Source organism: Auxenochlorella protothecoides (assembly GCF_000733215.1).
Source record: "Auxenochlorella protothecoides strain 0710 unplaced genomic scaffold scaffold46, whole genome shotgun sequence".
NCBI classification, from domain to species: domain Eukaryota; kingdom Viridiplantae; phylum Chlorophyta; class Trebouxiophyceae; order Chlorellales; family Chlorellaceae; genus Auxenochlorella; species Auxenochlorella protothecoides.
Window position 1 is genome coordinate 127,122 of NW_011934475.1, and position 23,091 is coordinate 150,212.

At 64.1% G+C, this 23,091-nt stretch overlaps 10 protein-coding genes across 10 annotated transcripts in view; 5 read left to right on the forward strand and 5 right to left on the reverse strand.

Moving 5' to 3' along the window:
* Positions 1-88: 88 nt before the first annotated feature.
* On the reverse strand, positions 89-2,941 carry F751_4082 (ATP-binding cassette sub-family G member 2; the record flags this gene model as incomplete). The annotated part of the gene is made up of 6 exons (XM_011403665.1): positions 89-217; positions 446-989; positions 1,255-1,648; positions 1,795-2,370; positions 2,572-2,677; positions 2,792-2,941. The coding sequence occupies 6 exons, from the start codon at positions 2,939-2,941 to the stop codon at positions 89-91; spliced, it is 1,899 nt and encodes a 632-aa protein (XP_011401967.1).
* A 270-nt stretch (positions 2,942-3,211) lies between these two features.
* On the reverse strand, positions 3,212-4,271 carry F751_4083 (hypothetical protein; the record flags this gene model as incomplete). The annotated part of the gene is made up of 4 exons (XM_011403666.1): positions 3,212-3,298; positions 3,621-3,799; positions 3,974-4,099; positions 4,244-4,271. 4 exons carry the CDS (start codon positions 4,269-4,271, stop codon positions 3,212-3,214), a joined length of 420 nt encoding a protein of 139 aa, XP_011401968.1.
* An 885-nt stretch (positions 4,272-5,156) lies between these two features.
* On the forward strand, positions 5,157-7,502 carry F751_4084 (hypothetical protein; the record flags this gene model as incomplete). The annotated part of the gene is made up of 5 exons (XM_011403667.1): positions 5,157-5,252; positions 5,410-5,640; positions 5,910-6,017; positions 6,234-7,311; positions 7,438-7,502. 5 exons carry the CDS (start codon positions 5,157-5,159, stop codon positions 7,500-7,502), a joined length of 1,578 nt encoding a protein of 525 aa, XP_011401969.1.
* Positions 7,503-7,807: 305 nt separating this feature from the next.
* On the reverse strand, positions 7,808-9,037 carry F751_4085 (ER membrane protein complex subunit 7-like protein; the record flags this gene model as incomplete). The annotated part of the gene is made up of 4 exons (XM_011403668.1): positions 7,808-7,965; positions 8,156-8,213; positions 8,618-8,838; positions 8,929-9,037. 4 exons carry the CDS (start codon positions 9,035-9,037, stop codon positions 7,808-7,810), a joined length of 546 nt encoding a protein of 181 aa, XP_011401970.1.
* A 506-nt stretch (positions 9,038-9,543) lies between these two features.
* On the forward strand, positions 9,544-14,677 carry F751_4086 (putative alpha-mannosidase I MNS5; the record flags this gene model as incomplete). The annotated part of the gene is made up of 12 exons (XM_011403669.1): positions 9,544-9,681; positions 9,817-9,930; positions 10,122-10,307; positions 10,487-10,630; positions 10,770-10,902; positions 11,065-11,183; positions 11,422-11,620; positions 11,830-11,946; positions 12,101-13,077; positions 13,295-13,382; positions 13,548-14,090; positions 14,277-14,677. 12 exons carry the CDS (start codon positions 9,544-9,546, stop codon positions 14,675-14,677), a joined length of 3,159 nt encoding a protein of 1,052 aa, XP_011401971.1.
* A 455-nt stretch (positions 14,678-15,132) lies between these two features.
* Positions 15,133-16,166, reverse strand: F751_4087 (Monoglyceride lipase; the record flags this gene model as incomplete). Its single annotated transcript, XM_011403670.1, has 2 exons — positions 15,133-15,869; positions 16,022-16,166. The coding sequence occupies 2 exons, from the start codon at positions 16,164-16,166 to the stop codon at positions 15,133-15,135; spliced, it is 882 nt and encodes a 293-aa protein (XP_011401972.1).
* A 311-nt stretch (positions 16,167-16,477) lies between these two features.
* On the forward strand, positions 16,478-19,469 carry F751_4088 (Pentatricopeptide repeat-containing protein; the record flags this gene model as incomplete). The annotated part of the gene is made up of 5 exons (XM_011403671.1): positions 16,478-17,084; positions 17,321-17,528; positions 17,631-17,952; positions 18,181-19,212; positions 19,368-19,469. The coding sequence occupies 5 exons, from the start codon at positions 16,478-16,480 to the stop codon at positions 19,467-19,469; spliced, it is 2,271 nt and encodes a 756-aa protein (XP_011401973.1).
* Positions 19,470-19,557: 88 nt separating this feature from the next.
* F751_4089 (hypothetical protein) lies at positions 19,558-19,920 on the forward strand (the record flags this gene model as incomplete). Its single annotated transcript, XM_011403672.1, has 1 exon — positions 19,558-19,920. One exon carries the CDS (start codon positions 19,558-19,560, stop codon positions 19,918-19,920), a length of 363 nt encoding a protein of 120 aa, XP_011401974.1.
* Positions 19,803-21,534, reverse strand: F751_4090 (tRNA (adenine(58)-N(1))-methyltransferase catalytic subunit trmt61a; the record flags this gene model as incomplete). Its single annotated transcript, XM_011403673.1, has 5 exons — positions 19,803-20,216; positions 20,493-20,677; positions 20,833-20,967; positions 21,097-21,280; positions 21,379-21,534. 5 exons carry the CDS (start codon positions 21,532-21,534, stop codon positions 19,803-19,805), a joined length of 1,074 nt encoding a protein of 357 aa, XP_011401975.1.
* A 304-nt stretch (positions 21,535-21,838) lies between these two features.
* F751_4091 (putative glutamate-tRNA ligase, cytoplasmic) overlaps positions 21,839-23,091 on the forward strand; it is a gene marked incomplete at both ends in the record, with an annotated part of 5,445 nt that continues 4,192 nt past the window's right edge. The window contains 3 exons of the mRNA XM_011403674.1: positions 21,839-21,993; positions 22,141-22,577; positions 22,731-22,915. Of these exons, the coding sequence (XP_011401976.1) occupies positions 21,839-21,993; positions 22,141-22,577; positions 22,731-22,915 (777 nt within the window). The remainder of the gene's footprint in view (positions 21,994-22,140; positions 22,578-22,730; positions 22,916-23,091) is intronic.

Below are 23,091 nucleotides of genomic sequence, written 5' to 3' on the forward strand. Positions count from 1 at the left end.
GGAGCGCCATCGATCGGATATTTACAAAGTGACGAGCAAAGGAGAAACAAGATATATTAAGGTCGCCTGTGGTCCCATGGGGCCGTCTTCATCGCACGACGTGCTTGATGAAGGCCAATGCGAGCCAGGCCCAGAAGCTGAACACCACCACAAAGATGGTCAGGTAGCCGAAGAACTGCCAGGCAGCGTACCCGCTCAGCGCAAAGTACTCCAGGACCTGGTACAGGGGCGCGTGGGGGGTCAGAGGCGTTCACCGGGTGTCTTGAGCAGGCATGGCATGGGTGCTGCCCACACAGGAGCCGTCGCGTGCACTTGCTCCACCACCCAGGAACACCAGCGTGAGAGTGTTGCTTGCAGGCGCAGCGGCATGCGCCCACCCTGCCTTCACATGACACTGCACTAAACAACCCTGTTGGAATGCCCCTAATCCTTCCTCCCCTCTCACCTCTGACCCCAGGTAGATGGCATTGGCGCCCTGGAACTGGTTGATCATGAGGGCCCCCCAGGAGTAGCGCAGGAAGTTGACATAGCCGACCCACCTCCAGTACCAGGGTGTGTCCACCCATCGGATGAGCAGCCCGGTGAAGAAGAGGAAGATGGTGATAAAGAGGGGGAGGGCGGCGTTAGCAACGTCCATGTTTGGCGACAGCGCGGCAATGAAGTAGCCGAGGGAGATGCCGACGAGGGTGGTGAAGTAGTAGACCAGCCAGAACAGGGCCCAGCTGCCGGACAGCTCCAGCGGGTAGAAGACCATGGCCGAGATGGGAAGGCAGAGGATGAACTGCACTGAGAACTCCTCCAGCAGCTTGAAGCCGAGGTAGGTGACCACGCGGAAGAGGCCGTCGGAGCGCTCTCGGATGAAGAGCGGGCGCTCCATGAGGATGGCGGGGATGTAGGCGGAGGCGGAGTAGGCCACCACCACCGTCCACATGAACAGTACGGCCACGATGTTTGTGATGTTCTGCTCCGAGAGGTCCTTGCCCACATGCCTGATATTGTGTGTGTGTTGGGGGGTGGGGTGGGGTGGGGGGGTGATATTACCAGAGGGAGAGGAATAGGGTCACGGTGAGAGAGTGGGGGTTGGAGGACTTTCTCTTCAAAGGCGAGGACCATGCTTGACCACAGGCGCGCCGCGGATGGCGGCTCGACGCAAAGGAGTTGAGACCTGGGTCTTGTGCTCCGGTTGAGGACCATTGTGAGTGTCCCCTACTGTCCCCTTCAAATGAAGGTCCCACTCCTTCCAGCCCACCCCACCAGTAAAGGGTGAAGAGGATGAAGCCGATGAGCAGCTTGTCCACGACACGCGGCAGGAGGAACAGGGGGTCCTTGAGGTCGGCGCGCAGGCGGTACTTGAACAGCGTCTTGAGGCCAAACCAGGAGGGCGTGACGGTCGCACGCTTCACCGCCAGGTACTCGCGCTGGGAGGGGGTGAGGTCGTTCAGCACGCCGGCCAGGCGGCCCAGATCCTCCCGGTTCTGGGCGGCCAGGTCGGAGGCCGCGTAGTAATCGGTGATGGCGTCGGACCTGCCCTGCCGGTCCGACTGCACCACAATGTCGGTCATGTACTCCACGTCTGACAGGCTGGACCGCTCTGACAGCCCGTCCAGGCCCTGGGCGGCACGCTGGAAGAAGGGCACCACATCGCTGTCTGTGAGAGAGCAGGTGGGTGGGTGAGTGGGTGCGTGGGTGGGTGGGTGAGTGGGTGGGTGAGGAAACTGATGGGTGGGTAGGTGGGTGAGGGAGTCTTCCCCCAACCCACCCCTTTGCCCCCTTCTGACCACACCCTGAACTCACTGTTGGGGCCAAAGTAGGCGGTCCTGCCCTGCAGGATGACGAAGAGGCGGTCGAAGAGGCGGAAGACGTGGGGCGTGGGGGAGTGGATGGTGGCGCACACTGTGATCCCCGTACGAGCCAGCTCGGCGACCGTGTCCATGACCTCCTGGGAGGTGTAGGAGTCCAGCCCCGTGGTGGGCTCGTCCAGGAAGAGGACGAGCGGGGAGGTGACAAGGGCCAGCCCGATGTTGGTGCGCTTCAGCTGCCCACCCGACACCCCGCGCTTGGCGGGCGTGCCCACCAGCACGTTCTGACAGGTCTCCAGGCCCAGCTGGCGCAGGCTGCGCTCCACGCGCGCCACCTTGTCGGCCAGGGGCAGGCTGACCCGCGCCTTCAGCTCCGCGGTGTACTGCAGATTCTCGCGCACCGTCAGGTTGCCCAGCAGCGTGTCAAACTGCTCCACATACCCCGTGTAGCGGCGCAGGAAGGGGCCGCTGGGCTGGACGCCGCCGTACAGCACGGCGCCCTCCTGCTTCCCCGTCGTCTTGCGCCCTGCCAGAACGTCCAGCAGCGTCGTCTTGCCGGAACCAGAGGGGCCTGCGTGACAAGAGGGGGTGTGGTCGGTGGGTCGGCAGCTTGTACCGCGGGGGCGGCAATGTCCACGGGCTGGGCGATGATAGGCCAGGCCTGGGACGCCCACCACAGACCGCACATCCAGGGCATACTTTGCCGAAGGGGCACACTCGAGGCTGTGTGCCTGCCCGGCGCCGCTGCATGCAGCCCAAAGCACCACCTCACCCATGAGCGCATTCAGCTGGCCGGGCTGGAAGTAGCCTGAGACGCCCTGCAGCAGGCTGATCTTCTCCTTCTTGTTGGCACTATTGACCACGGTGTACGTAACGTTCTGTGCGGGGCTTAGGCGTGGGGCATGAGCAGGCTGGCGGGGGGCCAGGGCCGGACAGGCATCGGGCGGCCAGGGTTTTCCCACCCACTACGATCTTGCGGGCCTCAAACTCACATCAAAGGTGACCAGCATGCCCGCTCCCGCCTTGGCCTGGTCAGAATCACTCTCCTTGCCGTTTATGGCGGGCATAGAGTCGACATACGGGATGTGGCCGCTGGGGCCGGAGGGGGGGACCCCCTTGGCGTCGCGGTGTCCGACCTCCATCACTGGGTATCGTCGCTGATCACCAAAGTGCGCGCGAACTTTACTGGAAAGACACTGGTTTGACCATCTCTGAAATCTGTTAGCATGTGGGCAAGTAAGTGCGGTTATCACTAGCACTCCCCACCACACGGCCGTCATGGCACAAGGATGTGCAGGGTATGACGTAAGGTTGTTGCACAATCCGGGAGGGGTTGCTTTGGAACAGGCACCTCCTCCATATCTACCGAATACATTCGCTGGAGGTCAGCATAGGATGGGAAAGAAAAGGATCTACAGGTCATGCAGCCAGCCTTTAAATAGATTCTCCAAGTTCCGCACACCAGACTTGGGAATCACGTCCGCAAGGGACAGGGTGACCTGCATGGGCAAGTAGAATCTGAGGTCAGGGGGGAATAATATTGGTCTATGTCCAGAAAGAGGGATGCGAAGGCCGGGGGTTAGCATCTGTCAGTGCGCACTGCCCAGGATCAGGCTGAGTCAAGTGTCCCCCACCGAATAACCACTGTGCACTTTTTGCAAAGCCATGTGCTTGAGTCTGGAAGCATCCACCAAGACTTCCATCCCTCATCGCTGGGTGGAGCGCCCCCTTGTCTGTCCAATTGTCAGCACCGACTGCTCCCACAATGTCATGGTGCCAGGCCCTTCCCTAAATTCCTATGCCAGACTTCAAGTCGCCCACCTGTCCTCCTCCCAGGGGCACGGGCACTTGGCCGAGGACGCCTGCCACGTCAGCACCATCCCCCTCCTGGGCCAGCATTGCTGCCAGTCCGGAAGCCAGGGTGGTGCCGCCCGAGTCTGGTACCTTGACGTCCCGCAGGTACAGGTGCCAGCCGGAGACATCGATGTAGACATCCCTGCCTGTGTGGGTGAGAGACATTGAGGGGACAGATCTCTACCCTCTGCTGCAAGCTTTGGGAGGCAAATGAGTGATGTAGATTCCGTGCATGAGGAATCGCAACGCTTGCTCCAATGGCACCACCCTCGGGAGCTACCATCACTGTCTCCTGGAAACCTTCCATCATTGCTGCTCACCTATGGCCTCAGACAGGTCGGAATAGACATCCTGGCCGCTCTTTCCCGAGGAAGATACAAAGTTACTCAGGTCCAACCAACCTCCTCCTGGCTCTTTACCGGCCTGGAGCCGGGTCAGTGCGCGCCCTGTGCGTCAGCATGTGAGTTGCTGACACTGGAGTCATGTGCCAGCAGGCCATTCAGAAAGTCGCTGCCGGAATGCTAAAGCTTCCTAGAAAGTCCTTTCCCAAGTACTGAGCACCAGCTTGCCCATACGATGGGAACCCACACCAACCTGGACGGCATGAGGGGCGAGCATGGTGAGCCAATCGGGTAAGGGAGGCTGGGCGACATGACGACTGCGAGACGCGCATGGACCCGCCATGGACACACGTCATTGTGCAAGCCATTTCGAGGAGTAATTGTTTGTGTAACGAAATGCTCCGTGGGTGAAACAAACCCGTTTGTGAGGACAATCGTATCGCGGGGAGCGGATGTCTCGGTCCCAGAACGATCTGGGGCGATTTTGGGGCACGTGCCCCTACAGGACGATGCTCGTTAAAAACTGCACGCCTCTCAAATTTTCAGCGATTTTCCCTCTGAGCATGGGGCGTGGTTTCTCGTGAATAATGTTGTGGGGGTATCTTTGTGATCGAGCCGATTTCTGCCTGACTCACATCCAGTTTGACAGCAGTTCAAATGTCCTCCCAAGATATGTTGATAAACATGGATACGACTGGAAGCCATTAGCCACATTCTTACAAACGTGGAAGTGGGAAAATATCATGGACTTTCTTTCTGGAGATTGTCCACCTCAGACTGGCAGCACATGGCCGCTTTAGCCTTATCGCCGGCCTCACTTACACAATAGGCCTTTATCTACACCATGCATGGCAAGTGAACTCTTCTCGGTCGGCACATTTGCGCTTGGAGGGCGGGTAGCTCATGTTCCTTTTGGATCTTCGTATGGTCGCGCTTTCCTACAACCGTTTCGTACTCCAGCAAATGGGTCGCCGCTGAGCTGATCACGAAGCGACCGGGATTTGTTTGCAGCTATTCACCCCACATTACTCCTTCCCCCAACGTGACTGTATAACTTGCAGTCATGAGTCCTGACTGGCCACCCGAGGCTGTGCCGTCTCGAGCCTAGGGGGCCACATACTCAAAACAGGCGTAAGGCATGTCCGGCCCTCCGGTGCGCCCCATGAGTCGCCTGTTGAGTTTCTTCAACCTTCGGAAAGCCAGCAGGCCAAACCGCGAGGGTTCTCGGAACGGCAGCAGCCACCACGGGAGGCACCTGGTAGGAGGCGCGAGCGCTTGTGGCTTCGGCAGCTGAATTGCAGCCATGCCGGCGCCCCACGGCGGTATCGCGTTGTGTGCCCGAGGCCTGCCCTTGCATGCCCGGCTCGACACACACATTACACCCCACCCCACCCCCTCCTGCTCCCCCACAGCAGTCCGAGACAGACACGTCCTGCCACTCGGCCGGGGCTGTGTTTGACATCGACCTGTCCTACCGGGGCGGGGGCTACGACCATGCCTGGACGCACACCAGCATGCTGCTGCAGCAAGGCATCCCCCTGGAGCTGAGCAAGGCCGAGATCGAGGCCCTGCCCACCACCGCCAGCGCCCTCGTGGTGCATGCGGTGCGCCAGCTCATCAGGCCCAGCACCCACTTTGAGGCCGCGGTGAGTGCTGACTTTGGGAGGAAGGTCGGAGGGGCAGCGACCGGGCTGCTTGAGGTGTAGAACGTGCCTGCCTCGCTGCAGAATGCGCCTGATTCGCTCCAGCTGCGAAACAATCATGACCTGCAGCTGCCATGCCCTGAGCAGCGTAGCGTGCCGGTGATGTGACCCTGGGCGTCTACCCCATGCCTTTCTCTCGGCCTGCTGGTCGCCCGCCCTCCCCCGGTGCTTCCCATGCCTGAGTCCCCCACCCATTGCCCCCTTCCCTCCAGCTGCTGGAGGACGTCATCGCGGTGCGGACCAGCCTGGCCCTCTGCACCGGCGGCGTGGACCTGACGGAGTTCTGCGAGGAGCTGCGGGCCCTGGGCTACCTGGCCCGCGTGGTGCACAACGCGGCCAGCGCGGCGCGCCCCGGCGCCGCTGACGGCCCCGGCCCGGCGGCGGGCGCAGGGGCGGGCGCGGGCGCGGCGACGCGAGCGGCGGCCGCCAACCCCCGCGCGCTGGAGAAGCTGCGCCACTCACACGTGCTGGTGACGGGGCGGGCGGGCGGCGAGCGCGGCGCGCTGCTGGTGGTTGACCCGCGCTTCCGCGACCAGTTCTCGCTGGGGCACCCGCCGCCGGCCTACTCCGCGCTGCTGGACAGCATGCCCGCGGAGTTCGTGGGGCCGCCGGAGCGGCTGCAGGCCCTGGTGCGCCTGCTGTGCAGCGAGATTGCCGGCGCGTTTGCCGTGCAGGGCCAGCCCCTGCCGCCCTGGAGGACCCTGCGCTCCATGCTGGGCAAGTGGTTTGACCTGGGCGCGCCCGGGCCCGGCGCCCGGCACTCGCCCGGCGCGGCGCCGGGGGCTGGCGAGGTGCCTGCGGGGGCCGAGATGGCGCTGGAGGCGGGTGGGAGGGTGAGGGCTGCGGAGGGGACGGGCCAAGCGGGCCCGCCGAGCCAAGGCCCGGACCCCAGGAGCAGTTGCGCCGGCGAACACCCAGGCGTGGAGGCCCCCGACCTGCAGACCGCGTTCAGCACGCGGCCGAGCCGGGAGAGCGAGTCCACCGCGTCCTGGGCCTCGCCGCGCACCTCCACCGGCCTGACGGAAGGCGGGAGCGGGTCCTGCAGCGGCATGGCGGGGGGCATGAGCGGGCTGCTGGAGGGCACCTTTGTCGGCAGCGACGGCGTGGGGCGGTCGACGCGCGGCGGCGCGCCGCCCGCCGCGCCCGCCGCCCTCCGCGCACCGCCGGATGAGGACCGGTCCAACAAGCCCCGCCGCCGCGCGGCGCAGCAGCAGCTGGCCGCGCTTGCGAGCCGGACCTCACCGGGGGGCGGCGCGGCGGGGAGCAGCGCCGCCGCGGGGCCCGACCGCGCGGACGACGGCGCGGTGGCCTGGGCGCCGGCTCGCGGCGAGGCCGTCGCCGGTGCTGCCGTCTGGGACGCATGCGTGCGGGACGGGGCGGCGGCGGTGGTGCAGGCTGCCCCCGGCGACGCCGGCGAAACCGCCCGCCTGCGCAGGTGCCGCCCCGCGCAGCGCACGAGCGGCGGCGCGATACCCGCCGGGGCCTTGCCCGGTGCGCTGGGCAAGGCCAGCGCCCAGCCGGCCCGCATCGAGGCCTGGCCGGCCGCGGCAGCCGACCAGGCCGCTGCGCCGGACTCCCCGCTGGCGCCGCTGGGCGCTTCGCCCACACCCAGTGGTGGGAGCGGCTCCGGGGCCGGCCCCGGCGGCGCGCCACCGGCCAGGGGCATCTCGCTGCTCGGCCGGCGCCTGTCGGCTGCTAGGGAGCAGGGCTGGAGCAGCCTTCTGCCTGCCATCATCACAGTGAGGAGAACGGGCCCGGTGGACAGCCAGGGGCACGTCACCACACCCCAAGCCGGCCGGAGGTGAGGGACCGCTCATGGTCCAGGGGCCCCTCGCCTCGCGCCGCGCCCTGCCCATTGCGGGGCCGTTGCTCAGCTTTCTTGATACTGTTTGGTACTGCACACACATACACCCCCACCGTCACCCGGCGCGCACCATGCTGCGAGCGACCCATGTCACACTGCCCGCTCCCATTATTTGGCTGCTGTTCTCTGGGCTCTGCCACCTTGGTTCCATACCCCTTTTTCATTTCATTATCTGTAAAGAATCATACTGCTGGAGAGGTGGTCGGTCGGGGTGCTTGTTCACACAAGTAGGCCCAAATCCCCAGCTCATCGATCCTTGCGCCGCTGCTGCAACTGCCGTGGGGATGCTACTGCAGTCACTGTGGGTGGGGGCACTGTGCTCTCCTCCGCGGTCTCCTCGCTGTTGAGCTCCTCCGAATAGGCGCGGAGGCGGGGCATCACGACAAGGCTGAAGATGCCGAAGACTGCGAAGCATGGATGGGTAGGGAGTTGTGATTGGAGTGTGTGTACTGTGGGGGGGGCGGCATCAACAATAACAACCGTGGGTAGGCCGTCATGCAATTCTTGTGATCTACACAGCAAAACGCCGTTGCAGACCATCAGGCCTCACACAACTGCGATGCACACATGGGTGTAAAATCCACACATACTCACTGATCATGATCCCGTAAGGCGTCTTGATGAATGCCATGACATTGAATGGCTGGGGCTTCTGCAAGGACAGTTCCAGCAGCGCAAGGGAGTGAGGTTGCGCAGCAACGCAGGGGGCCGGTATATGGTGCTGCACATTGTGGAGTGCATTGCCCTGCAAACAGCTCTGACCAGGAATGCCCACTGGTCGCACGCACACACACACCTGGAAGAACTCCAGTCTCCCGATAGGACGCAGCACGAGTGGGTAGGGGACGTCAGGTCTCTGTTCAAGTTGTAATGACAATTGGTGGTACATGCAGGGTGAGCTCAGGTGAACTGTTTGTGCCGAGGAACACCAACAAGGGCAAACACATAGGACAACATCTGTGAAAAACATGCGACGAGCACATCATCACATCTCGTCACCTGTCCCAGCATCCAAGAAGTCCCACACCAACCCTCCCACCACGCGTGAGACCTTACATTGATGACATCCGACAGGAGAGCATTGACGTCCCCAGCAACACCCACGGTGAGCTCGACGGTGGAGTAGACGAGTCCGACCAACTCCACCTCCAAGTAGTGCTTGCCAGCAGGCACGTTGTGGAAGGCGAAGCGACCGTCCGGGAGGGGGAAGGTGCGCACCTCGTCACCCTGCTCCTTACTCAGCACCAGCTCCGTGTCCAGCGCATTCGGGGTTGTCTCTGTTGGGGTGCAAGGGTGAGCCAGCGAGGGTGTGGTGTAAGAGAGGGAACGGCACCCACTGCAGATTCACAGGTGAGCACAAGCGATACCTGGGAGGATCACCCTGCCCTCTATGTCAAATGCCTTTGTAGATGGGGTCAAGAGCACCAACAGCGACAGCGCTGCTACGAGCAGGCTCGGCCGTAAGCGACCTGCCATGCCCTTGCACAGCAAGTGAGAAACGATGGGGCGTTGATCAGTCTTTTCGGACCTCAAATTGACTGCAATCTCGCAATTAAAGGTTGTATCTAGATTGTAAAGCTGAGGAGGGTGTAAGCAGAGCCACGGATCACTGGTGCGCTCAGCGATGCCGTCGCGCCACGTCGGCATTTTCAAGCTCATTCCATTGCCCTCCACCGTCTCGAAGCTTGCACGCTGCGCGCCGCTCGTTGCTGCAAGGTAATTAGTGCCTCTTGAATAGACCATCGCAGCCTTTTGACTCGCAGCCACCAGATCGTCGGTGTAGGACTATGCAGGAGCACACGTCCAGCAGGGTAGCCTCCTGACCCTTGTGACCTCTGATCGATGCTGCCAACCCTCTGTCCGCCGAGTCTTGATTGGAGAGTGTGATTAGCACCATGACTTGCCCTTTCCCATGGCGATGACTGATGTGCTGGTCAGGGAGGTGGTGCCCATGGCACTGCTGCCTCGTCTTCACTCTGGTGATGCGATGCCTGGCTGGCGACCAGGCCCGAGAGGCACCCTTCCCTCACGCCGTCCTGAACACTACCACTCTGGCGGAGGAGGCCCGGGACATGTTTGTGCAGGCCTACTCCAATTACACCACCCATGCCTTCCCAATGGTATGGGGCCGCGGGGGCCACAGGGCTGCTTGCAGGGGGTGATGCCAGGAGGCCCGCATCATGGATGTGGGACCCGGCGTGCCTCCCCAGAAACAGCCTAGATGCTCGAGCCCCTGTCCCATTGCCCTCTGCCAGGATGACCTTCGACCACTCAGCTGCAATGGGAGTGATTCCCAAGGGGGCATCGGGCTCACGACCCTGGACAGCCTCGACACCCTCCTGGTGAGGACCTACAGCCTAGAGCAGGGAGTGAGAGGCCTCCACAGACATATGTCATTATGACAAGTTGTTTTTTGGGGGGGAGCATTAGCTGCCCTTGGGAGTTCCTGTTGGGGTATGTCCTGCTGCGCACCCTGGTGCCGGTTTTTTTTGTCAAAGGGGTGGGGACTGGGCAAGGTAAACAAGTCGATCGTAAAGGGTCCCTCGATCGCCTCATGCAGGTGATGAACCAGCTGGAAGCATTTTACAAAGCCCTCTGCTGGGTCACTGGGGAGGGAACCGACTGCGGGAGCGGCGGCGATCCCCCTCCCCGCCTCACCTTTGACCTTGATGTCAGGGTGCATGTCTTCGAGGTCACAATTCGTGCCCTGGGAGGCCTCCTCTCCGCTCACCAGCTGCTCACTCAGGTGATTGTGGTGCGCTGTGGCCATTTGGTAATTATGCATTGCGTATGCGTGCCACTGTTCATGATTTTTGCTGTCGACGAGGGCAGATCCCTTGTGCACCTGATGGTGGGCTCGGGGAGCTGGTGCGTAGCATCTCTTAGCTGTGGCTTATCTTTAACCCCCATCCTCCTGCCCCACAGAATCTGCAGCTGGCACCCTGGTATCGGGGGGGCCTCCTGCTCGCTGCGGTCGATCTGGCCGATCGCCTCCTTCCTGCATTCAACACGCCATCCGGGATCCCCCTGTCATGGATCAACCTGAGGCATGGCCAGGCAAGTGACAGGGTTGTGGAGGGTTGGCAAGGGACTTTAAGCATGAGCTTAAAGCATTCTGCATCATTGGAACCCCCAGGCATCTGCGTTTGATCGTGCGTACCCTGAAGCTGAGTCTCCACAGCGTCAATTAATCTACTCGCCATCCTAGATTCTTTATGAGACCCGCATCACCTGCACCGCCTGTGCGGGGACGCTGCTGCTGGAGTTCGGGACGCTGTCGAGGATGACAGGGGAGATGAAGTACGACGCTGCGGCCCGAAGGGCCCTGGAAGCTCTGCATGGTGAGTTGTGAGGTGGGGTTGCATTCCCTCCGGGATACGAACGGTGCTAACAGAGTCTTGCGTCGTACACTGAGGCATCGGAAATGGCACAGCGAAGAAGCCCTTTGAACTGCATTCTGCCCGGTAAGCTCCCCACCCCTCACCCACCCACCCTGAGCACAGGTGCACGCAGCCTCATTGGCCTTGTGGGGAACACCATCAGCTGCGACACCAGGGGCTGGGAACGGCACGACTCTGGGATCGGGGCTGGAGTGGACTCGTACTATGAGTATCTCCTCAAGGTAACAGGAGGGCGCAATTCGTGGTTGGAACCAGCGAAACAGGCCCCGGTCGGCGCTGGGCAGGGCTGGCTGCTTGGAGTGCTGGATGCTGCGCTCACGTGCTGCTCAGGCGGGGGTGCAAGGGGTCGGGTGCGACTCTCCTAGCACAGCTCCCCAAAGGGTCAGGTGTTGCGCGTTGGCGCGGAGGCCGGCTCCCGCATCCTATCACCCCCTCACTCTGAACCCCGAATCCCCACAGGCCTACCTGATGTTTGGCAACAGGACCCACCTGCAGTGGGCCAGCGAGTCTTATGCCGCCCTCCTGACGCACAGCGCCGTGGGCGCCCCGCTGTCTGTTTCGCCCTGGCTGCTGGACGTCCACATGTCCACGGCCCTGCTGCTGCACACAGGAGTCTGGTCGCTGTCGGCGTACTGGCCGGGCTTCCAGGCCCTTGCAGGTGCGCCGTGGAGGGAGGGCGAGGTGCAAGGGTGGGGGTGCGCAAAGGGGCGGGGAGCCCTGACTCAGCGGAAAGACTTCAGAGAGGGCATGCGGCCAGGCTGTTGGGTCTCAAACTTGCCTCTCCCCCAGAGTTTGAGTACCTCCCAGGGCTCATGCATCAGTCATGTATAGGCCAACCACGACCTGCCATCCTGCATGCACTTGCAGGGCAGCTTGAGGAGGCGGCCGCCCAGCACCGGCAGTGGCTGGCCGTCTGGAACAAGTTTGGCTGGCTGCCGGAGATGTTTGACGTCCAGAAACAGACACGGCACCCGACGCTCAGCGGTGGGTTGGGGAGACTGTTCCTGGTGGGCGACTCCTCAGCCCCGGGCAATGTGGGCAGCGTGGAAGCTAGCATGTTGCACACTGTGACTCTGCTGACGCACATACATTGCTGCTCTACAAACCAGTCCAACCTTCCCCTCCACCTCTGTGCCAGGGTACCCGCTCCGCCCCGAGCTCATGGAGTCCACCTTCATGCTGGCCGCCGACGCACCCGACACCTCATACCTGCGGGCAGGGGAGGCCATGCTGGGCACGCTGCGCTCCCGCAACCAGGTGGCCTGCGGGTACGCCGCTGTGCACGACGTCAGCACAGGAAAGCTATCGGACAGCATGGAGTCCTTCTTCCTGTCCGAGACTGTCAAGTACCTGTACCTCCTCTTCGCCAACGCTTCAGCGGCCCTGGACCGGTGGGTGCTGACCACGGAGGGCCACTTCTTGGACGCCTGGGCTGATACGGAGGAGCAGTGGGAGGCAGAGCATGGGACAGTCATGCTCGGGGCTGCGGGCGCGGAGGGCCCCATCGGTGCGAATGCAACGAGTGGTGGCCCTGTGGGAGCACCTGTCCCGGCCAGCACTGGCAAGGGTAGCGGGGCCAGGCCAGGCGGCTATGTGACGGAGGCACCTCCCGGGAATGCGTCCCATGATGCAGCAGCCCTGATGCTGGCCGGAACCTTCCTGAGCCATGAAGAGACCACCGTCGCCCCTACGCAAGAGGTGGTGTCCATGGAAGTAGAAACCGTAGCGGCTCGCTGCCGGCACCTGTGCGAGGCGCAGGACCCCGACCAGGTTGCCAGGCGCGCGGCCGCCCTGCGCGCCGCCCTGCCTGCGCTGCCCGACTCCCAGCCGCTGCAGCCGTCGCTCGTCCGGCGTCGGCGCTGCACGGCGTGCCAGGCCTTCACGCGCGCCGGCGAGGCGGCGCGCCGCGCGAGGGTCGCGAGACGCCACGTCAGCGCGACCGCCGCCTTCGCGCGCCAGCTGGCCAGCGCCACGGCACGCAAGGCCGCAGAGGCGGCGCGGCGGGGCTGGACGCCGCCCGCGTACTTCCTGTGCGACCTGCGCAGGACCGGGGGGGTGCTGGGCTGCGGCGCGCTGAAGGTGCTGCATGCCGGCATGGAACTGGAGGACCTCATGGTGCGTTATGGAAGGGAGGGTGGAAAGCTTTGGTGGGGGGTTGGAAGCAGAGCAGGCAGCGATGCTCAGGGTGGGCTGCAGCGAGCTCGAAATGGGCCATAGCTCACTACGCTGGTGCACCTCCCTGTGCTCAACACTGCAACGACATGCCCCTTGGTCCCTTGATCAAGGGAAGTATACTGTGCTCAGCCACTCCCGTGACCTGCTGGTGGCGCAGGCACTCAGGCCCACAGCAGTCATCCTGGAGGCCAGCTATCATCAGGACGGGGACGACGGTGCGGCGCTGATGTGGTGGTACTCGGGAGGTTGGGAGCCAAAGAGCGGCAGCATGTTGAATGGCAACACGGGATCTGCACTGAGGGCCAAACATAGTGAGCTGGATTGTCTTGGTACGAGGACCCTCAGGTGTCCACTGACACAGAGCCTATCTTGGACCCGACCCTTGCACCCTTCCCCCCCTCTTTTCCCAGTGCAAGATGTGCAGCTTGTGTCCATCGACGACCCAGAGGATGGGGCATTCGACTCCATCCAAGGCATCCTAGCAGAGTTTGGGCCTGCCTTTGCCCCGCCTTGCCAGCTGGGCTCCTCTGCTGGACCTGCTGCAGAGGACGAGGCAGAGCTGGGGAGTGGTCCATCAGCCTCTCGACCTACATCAGGTGGTGGCCCCGTTGAATACCGTGATCCTGGCCAGGCACCCTGCACATGTCCCGAGCCTCGACTGCAAGACCTGCTCCTGGGTTGCCCCGGTACGGGAGCTGCGGGACAGGATGTTCTGACAGAGGTGAAGGGGCCGCTGCTCCTCGCCCAGTCCCTCTTCCTGTGCGGCGGCGAGGCTGGGCCAGGCGATCCAGCCCCGCCCGCCCGCGGGAGTGTGCTCCTGGCGGGGAGGGGCCGGTGCCCCTTTGCAGACAAGGCCAGGGCGGCCGCCGCCTCCCAGGCCGCCGCCCTGATCGTCATCAACTCCGGCGAGGACGAGCGGGCTGTCTGGCCGATGAGCGGCGATGGCGCGCCAGGTGGGGCGGGGATGGTGGGTATGGGGCTGATGTACTCGTGCACCCAGGTGTCGCCTCAGAGTGCTTGGCGGGGGCAGCGAGCATCGCCAGTCGGCACGGGGCCAGAGCACCGACTCAGATGTGTGCGCGCCGCGTCTGGTGGTGCCGCGCCTGCCATGGCATGCCCCTCCCGCTGGCCGACCGCAGACCTCGGCGCGCTGACCATGCCGGCCGTCATGGTCAGCGCGGCAGCTGGCGGGAAGCTGCTGGACCTGCTGCGGTCCCGCACCCGGCCCACCCTGCGCCTGCGCGCCGCGGAGGGGATCCCGGCCCCGGCAAACGCCACGGCCCTCCCCTCCGCGAGCGCAGCCGGGCCCTTGCCGCTGGACCCCGGCCTGCGCCTGGCCTCCCTGGAGCTGATGGTCCCCCCGCGCTCCCAGGCCCACGCCCTGCGTCACCTGTCGAGTGGGGAGGCCGAGATGGCCGGCATCGTCGCGGCCGTGCAGCTCGCTCTGCAGGCAGGCGACCAGACGCCGGGGGCTGCCAAGGAGGGAGCGCTTCACCCGTTGCTGGCCGCCCGGCAGGACGAGACCTGCCCTGCGCCATGAGAAGAATGATGGCGGCGGGTGGCTGCGTCGACAGTTTTCCTGGGCGGGTCCTTCTCGTGCCGGGGGTTCTTTGCATGGACTTTGCTCTGCTCGAGCCTGCACTGCTGACACGCATGGCGATGTGCAGTGTCTCAGCACACATTCTCGCCCGATACACCTCGACCCGTCAATCCCGAGGCTAGGCACACGCTGCGGCACGGAGGGCAGCCTACACAGTACTCATGCATGGAGGTACACGAGGGGGAGGGGGAGGGGGCATTGCACAGACACGCCATCAAAACTTTCCCCCTCCAGCATTTGCAACCATGGCCTCTGAGGCCGTCACTGCCACTGCGATGAAAACTCAGCGTCCCGTGCGCCCCGCTGGATGCTGAATCCTGTGCTGCGGTCGCAGCACGAGCCAGACTCTCCAAAAGGCATCGGGCTTTCCGGTGTCGAGGCTCTGCACCACCCTCTCAGAGCCTGGCAGGCACGGCGCTGCGCGCCAGGATCCACTCGGCGATGCCATCGATCAGCTCGTCCTTCTGCGGCCCCAGCAGGACCTCGTGGTACCCCCCAGCCACGAGGCGGTACGTCTTGTCCTGGCTGCCCACCGCCTCCGTCCAGCGGCGGGTAAAGGGCTCGTGGGTGATGCGGTCGGAGTCGCCGTGGTGCGCGTAGATGGGCACCGTCAGCCCCGGCGCGCCCCGGAAAACCTCGCGCATTCCCCTGCGCAGGGACACCGCGGTCTTCAGGCTCAGCGGCGCCACCGTATTGAGGGGGTCATCCACGTAGGCCTGCACCAGGGCGGGGTCGGCGTTCAGCCCGGTGGGGTCCACCACCTTGAGGGCCTTGAGCCGCGGCACGATGTGCACCAGCACCCCGGCGACGGCCTCCTGCACCACCAGGCCCAGGGAGGCGGGGACGCCCATGGCGGGGGACATGATGACCGCCCCGGCCAGGCCCGCGGGCTGCGCCTGGGCGGCCAGCGCGGCGATCAGGCCGCCCATGGAGTGACCCCCCAGGAAGAGGGCGGGGGCCTCCCCGGGCCAGATGGCCGCGATCTCGGACAGGGCGGTGGCGCGCCGGGAGTTCAGGTCGGCCACCATGGTGTCGCAGGAGGGGATGTAGGCCCGCTCCCCGGAGCTCTTGCCATGGCCGTACGCATCGTGCAGGAACACGGCGATGCCCTTCTCCGCCAGGGTAGTGGCCACTGCAGCAAGAGACGAGGCGATTTAAAGTCATAAGCATGCTTCATGTGGCATCCCCCTCTGTTTGGTTCAGCCAGCGCACCTCAAGCAGTGGCCCCGGTCCCCTAACAGTCACGGACGTCCGAAACTCCCCAGAGACATTCCACCATCTTACTTGGTGTATACCGCCCTATATGCTCCGCCAGCCCATGATGAATCACAAAGGCGGCTCTGGGCGGCTCATCAGGGAGGTATGATGTCGTGTAGAGCTTCTCCCCCGTCACGGAAGTCGCCTCTCCTTCGGTGACCTTCACGCCCATGATCTTGGATCCAGGACCTCACTGGCCTGCCTACCTACCCAGAAGAGTTACGACGGCAATGTAAGTCGTCACGAACCTGAGATTTGCCAAGCCTGCTTGCTAAGGATGCAGGCACTTAACAACACTGCTGAAGTGGATATCCCAGCGCGCGCGTACTTCCCACCTGGCTTTCGGTAGACTCAGGACCCAGGATAGTAGGCTTACGGGGTTGATCATTATGCAATTACTAACATCTTAGTAGCTAGGCACCAATTCATTGGCGCAAGCTCGGGCCCGTCCACTTGCCGCGACACCGGGGGTTGCCCCACCCGATGGCCCCGCTACCCACGTCCATCCTACGTGCACGCGGGGCCCTGAGCGCTCTCTTACCCCTGAAGGGCGTGAATGTGGGGTTCAGACACCAGGACGAAACGCGGAAATTCCTCTGGAGCCCGCTGACGACCGCTGTGGGCAGCACCTCTCCGTCCAACAGTGCCATCCAGGCTCAGGAAGCACGAACCGCCAGCCTTCCCCCCTTGGTCCCTCCACGAGCCGCATTGAATCCCAAAGCCCTGTCTCGCACCGTACGGGACCTCGTGAGGCAGGGGCAGCACGTGCAGGCCCTGCGCCTCCTCTTACACCGCGAGCCGGCGCTGCCAGTCCGCCCGCCCCTGCCCCTGGCACGGACGCTGGCCGGCGCGTTCGATGCGGCACTGGTCAGTGCGGCTCGGCGGGGCGACTCAGAGGGGGCCCTGGCCCTCACCGCGCGCATGTGGAGCCTCAGGCTGCCCATCGGGCACGTGGCGCATGCCAGCACACTGGGCGCGCTGTGCAAAGACAACAACCTGCATGGTGCGCTCAAGTACCTGCGCTCCATCTCCACGCGGCATGTGGACACCCGCCTCGCCAACATCGTGCTGCAGGCTGCTGCATCCCAAGGTGTGTTGTGGGGTGGGGGGCCCTGAAGTCTGAGGAGGGGGCGGGGGCAGCCATATTTCATGATCTGCTGTGCACGATGTATGTGGGCAGGGAGCATAAATACTTTCGTTGCTTCACTGTGGCGATCGCTGGCTGCCCGCCCGCCTGCAGCTGTATGACCGAAACTGCGCCTGCATGCTGTCAAACCTATAATCAGCTCATCCCAAGTTGCCACAACCCAATCTGTGCTGCTGCAGGAGACACCGCGTCCTTTGACGCTACCCTCGCTCTGATGCGCCGGCGGCACCTGGATCACGATGGAGCCACCTGGGCGGCGCGCATGTCTCTCGCGGCCTCGACCGGGGACGACGAAGGGGTGACCGGGCTGATCCAGGACGCCCTGTGTGCGCTGCCGCCGGCTCAGCATGCCAAAGCCCGCGCCGGGCACGCTGTGGCACTTGCAAGGTGGGCTTGTTTTTGCAAGGAGTGCGAGGAGTATGAACACTATGTGCATCTTTGTAGACAGCATGCACCGAAGCCCTCACACCCCTGCTCCTGCCGCTATAGGATGGGCGACTTTGACGCGATGCTGGAGGCCCTGACGGAGCTTTTCGATCGCCACAGCACGCACCTTCCCCTGCCCGTGGATGTTCAGGGTGGTGTGGGGCCCGGGGGGGCGCCCACAGCGCCCATCCCTCCCGAGGTGCAAACCCTTCGAACGGCATGCAATGCGGCCCTGACCGCCGCAGAAGAGGTGGGCAGCCTGGCGGCCGTGAACGGGGTGCGGCAGCTGATGATTCAGCGTGGCTTGACCCCGGACGGAGCCACTTACGACGTCATGATGGCTGCCGCGCTGAGGAGGGGGGCGGGCGCTGCCGACGCCATCGAGGTAGGGAAGCAGGCGTGGATGGTTCAAGGTCGAATCGGGGCTCCTGCTAGAGGGCGAGAGGGGGGAGTTTCGTGCAGGCCCCCGCATGGAAACCATCCCGGTTGGCCCACCATCATCTCGAGGTTCCTCATCCAATGCATCTCCCAACAATGGCCAGCCTGCCTGTCCCCTGCAAACTTGCTCGTGCCCGCCTCGCTGCCCACCCTTTCCTCACCATCCGGTCCGCAGGATGCCTGGCGAGAGATGGAGGGGCTCGGAATCAAGCCCACCCCGCGCGGCTGGCGGCTGCGCCTGGCTGCCCTGGCCCGGGCCGCAGACGGGGAGAGGGCCGAGGCGGTGCTGGCCGAGATGGAGGGCGCCGGCGTCCCCCTGGATGCCGGCGGCCAGGCCGCAGCCTTCGCCGCCCTGGGGGCCGGTGGCGATCTGCAGGCCCTGCGCTCCTTCTTCCTGGACCGGTTAGCGAAGGGGGCCGTGGCCAGCGCCCAGGCCTTTGCCGGCGCCTACGGCGGCGTGCTGGCCTGGGCGAGGGCGCAGGCGGACGCGCGCGCGGGGGCCCTCGCTGCGGATGCGGAAGGCTGGGCGGGCCGGGAGCGCGAAGGGGCTGGGCCCCCCACGGACGCCCCGCCTGGTGTGGGTCCCGCCGCCGCCAGCGGGCCTCAGCGCACGCCGCTCCCGCGGCGTGCTCCCGGCCAGGACGCCTCCCGCGTCTCCCAACGCCACCTGGCGGCGGCCCTGGTGCGCGCCATGGAGGACGCCCAGGCGGTGGTCGAGGTGGCGCACGACGCCTCCAGCCTGGCGGCGCTGGTGGGCGCGCTGGGCGCTACGGGCGCCGCGGGGCGGGTGCGCACGCTGCTGGCCGGGTCGGGAGTGGCGCCCAGTCAGGCCCTGCTCAACGCGGGCGTGGCGGCCTGCGCGCGGGAGGGCCGTGTGGCGGACGCCGCGCAGCTGCTGGCCGACTTCCGCGGCGCGGGCGTCGCGCCGGACGCACGCACCTACACCAGCCTGATCGCGGGGTGCTCCTTCGGGCGGCAGGGCGCGCTGGCCTGGGACCTGCTGGGCCGTATGCGCGAGCGGGGCCTGGCGCCGGGGGCACCCACCTTCAACGCCTTGGTCAAGGTGGAGTGCCACGTGGCGGGGCCGGACGGCGGGCTGGCCGCCGTCAACGCCATGCTCACCGCCGGGGTCAAGCCGGATGTCGTGACCTGGACCACGCTGCTAGCCGCGGGGCGGCAGGCGGGGCGGGAGGACGTCGTGCAGCAGGTGCTGCTTGAATGGGTGCTGGAGAGGTGTGGAGGGCCGGGGATGGTGGCCTCTGGCGACTTACACCCAGCACCAGGGTGCATATCGTGTAGAGATGACCCCCACGCCACATTCAGATGCTGACCAGCACACATGCCCCCGCTTCCTTGTCCCAGGCACTGGAGGAGCTCAGGGCCCTGCAGGCAACGAGGGAGGACGCCGCCCGGGACGCGCAGTGGCGAGGGCATTACGCGGTGGACGAGGATGACGAGTGGTAGTGGGCAGAGCAACATGGAGTGTGCCCTGGGTACAACAACATCCTCCTCTGATTCTGGCGGGCTGTAAGGACTGCACTGCGTGCTGTGCATGGCGCGCGATTCCTGGCAAACTGTCGTCCGCTGGTCGAACAGCGTGTCATCGTGGGACAAGACAGACGGATGCTGTTTCACTCAGTCGATCAGATGGCTGGCAAAGTGCACTTGCGTCAGCCACTGTGCCGCTCACTCTCCATGGACCTGCACATGCATGGAATGCATTCCAGGGACAACAGATCCCTTGCCAAGGCCCAAAAAAGGCAGCGATCATCACGCCAGGTGCGGTATACATGTGATTCAAGCAGTGTCCTGTTCAGCACCCCCCTCTGCCGGGGCAGGCACAACCAGCACAGCCTGCGGCTGTGGCCCGGGCACTGTGACTGCCAGGCGGGCAAAGGTCAGGTACCCCGTGTGACCCCGACCAGAGGCCACGGGCCGGGCCAGAACCTGGGCTTGGCTGGGCAGTGTGGGGGCGGCCGAAGCTGCGGTGTGTGCCTCCTCCGGCGCTGCTCCGTCCTCTCGCTTTGCGCGCTTGGAATCTGGGTCGCCGCCCACATCGGCAGGTTCACCGGAAGGCAAATCGTCTCCTAGGACCGACTCCTCCACGGCCTTGAGCCCACTGGATGTGACCTCGTAGCTGCGCAGCAGGACCTCCATGGTGCGCAGGCAGTGAAACCCGCTCCGAGCCAGCGAACCACATGTGCGATGCACCTTGGCTCGGGAGCGGGGGGGTGGGGGGGCGGCGGGGGAGATTGAGGTCATGAGAACTTTGAATGGTTGCTGGGAAGAAAGGAAAGATGTCAGGAATTGCAGTCGAGGCATCGGGGCGTCTCCGAGGCAGCTCACGGCAAAGGATAAGATCCACTATTCCCCAAACAGGTCTGGCTGCAACGATGAGTACTGTGCAGCAAAGAACATTTGCTGCAAAGGATTGTGGCTGTGGCTCTTCCACAATGCTCCTTCTGCACCCCCCCTGACCTCCCTCACCTGCTCAATGCAGGGGCTGAAGGAACAGAACACCCCATCTGGTCGGAGGCAGGCTGCTGCCGATTCGACAGCCTTCCATGGGCCGGGAAGGTCCAGGAAGAGGCCGTCCGCTTTGCCATGTAGATCAGAAGGGAAGCCCGACTCCTCTATGTTGCGGTGCTGGACGGTGATCACATCACTCAGCCCTGCAGGCGGTGCACATAAGTAGGAGTCAGGAAGAAAGAGAGAGACAAGGCATGGCGCTGCACGGAGCTGAAACCTTGCACACGGTAACCCTCCAGATGGTGCACACTGTGTGTGTCTATGTGCAGCATGAAAAAGGAGAAACCTCGCCGCCCACCATTGGCAGCAAAGTCTTCCCGGGCGAGCTGTGCCCGCTGCTCGTGGAACTCAAAGGTGTACACGTGTCCCGTGGGCGCCACTGCTCTGGCGAGTGAGGTTGTCAGGGACCCACTCCCCGTGCCAGATTCCAGCACTGCAGGAGAGTGGGGGGGAGGAGGGCGTGGTACGGCAGAGGGCGGGTGGAGGGCGAGATTTTCAGAATGCAAGGGCTCTGCATGACAGCAGGCCTGGCATCCACACAGCGCGTTGACCCAGGGCTTACCTGTGCAACCAGGCCGCAGCTCCAGCATGGCAACCACCATGCTGATGTCAGCGACGTACAGGATCTGGGTCCGGTGCCTGAGCACTGCCGTCCACAGCTCTGGCGTGGGGGCCAGCAGATAGGCCCAGCCAGAGTCTGGGGCCCGGGCGTGCACGCGGCTGCCGTAGGGCACCCCAATCCATTCCTGTGGAGCATGAGGGTGGCTGGGCTGGAGTCTGTCAGCACGAAGGTTCGTGGCGCTCATGAGCTAGAGTGCCCAATACGAGCTTAGTGCACCGGTACCTTCATTGCAAAGTTGCCCCATCGATTGCTGTACTGGCCCTTGGGGGTGACTTTCACTGCCTTCATGCTATCGAAGCGCTCATACACCACGACCAGGCTCCCCTCCTGGATGAGGTCGCTGCCTGGAGCATCCTCGTGCGGTCCATGTATCAACATGGCGAGTGGGGCATGGATCCAGGAGACTGCACGGGACGAAGCTCTGGGTAATTCGATGTTGTCCTATCAATGGATGGATCCCGACAGCATATGCTTGCCATTGGGTATATCGACAAGGTCACCCCCCGCGATGTCTCGCACCGCACCTTGGCCGCCAGGTGGCAGTATAAGCCCAGCGCGCCAGACTCTGATATCTTGTTCAGTACAGGGCTGGCAGAGGAGCAAGGCAACACTTTGCTAATGAAATCCCTGTATTCATTCTAAATTGCATGATCTCGTGGCTGGCCTGAACCCTAGTGCAGCCATGGGCGGGTGCTCAAGTCCCACCCTCGTATACACGGAACGCAACACCCCGTTTGCGGTGCTGGCCACCGCACGCCTACTTCGTGCAGCCATCAACATCAAGACTGATGCCTCCCTGCCCAAAGATGCAGCCCCGGAGCTGATCTTCGATGGAGGGTGAGGATTGCAGTGCGTGCCGCCCGGTGGTTCATGGTGGGCCCTTGTTGACGCACTGCCGATGTGCCAGCCTCGATGCGACGCTCGCCAACCAATGTACCCACCAGCGTATGCTTCATCCATGGTGCCTCCCATGTCTCCCCGCAGGGAGAAGCTGGTGGGCACGGCCACCATCCTACGGTTCCTGGCCAGGGTGTCCCGAACTCCCGATGGCTACTACGGCGCCTCCCCCCTCGCCGCTTCCCAGGTGGACTCCTGGATCGACACTTCCACCGCTCTGGTCCCCGGCCTGACCCTGGAGCCCCTGGCCGAGGCGATCAGCGCCTTCCTGGCCCTGCGCACCTACCTGGTGGGCCACTCCTTGTCCCTAGCCGACGTGGCTGTGTGGGGCCAGCTGCAGGCCACGCTGCAGTGGGACAAGCTGCGCAAGGCCAACCCCGCCCTGGCTCACCTGGGACGCTGGTACGACCACGTGGGCAGCACCCCCGCCCTGGCGGCCGTCGCAGAGGCGCTGGGACCACGCCGGCGCTTCACCACCCCCAAGCCCACCAACCCGGAGCTGGGCGCGGCGGCCGGCGGCGGAGGTGCGGGGGTTGCTGGGTGAATATCGGCTCCATGGGACTCGGGATGTTGGTATCTGGGGCCGACCTCCCAAGCACACCCTGCACTCTTATCCTGCTCCCATTCCTTGGCCTCGGCCCCTTCAATCACCTTCACGCTCTGCCCTCCCGGCGCAGCCACCGGGTCCTTCGACATCGGGCTGGAGAACGCAGAGATGGGCAAGGTGGTCACCCGCTTCCCGCCCGAACCCTCGGGCTACCTGCACATTGGGCATGCCAAGGCGGCCCTCATCAATCAGCACATCGCCGACATGTACAAGGGGCGAATGCTGGTTCGCTTCGACGATACCAATCCTTCAAAGGTTGGCAGGGCGAGGAGTCCGGGCATGGATCTGTTGGCGCGTCCATTACGAAGCTGATTGCTCTAGACTCTCCTGCCTGCCCTCACTTCACCAGCAATCTGGGTTGTTGAGCCAACACATAGGGCCGGCACCTCATGCTCCCCCTTGCCCCCCCCCCCTCCCTCTACACGAGAGAG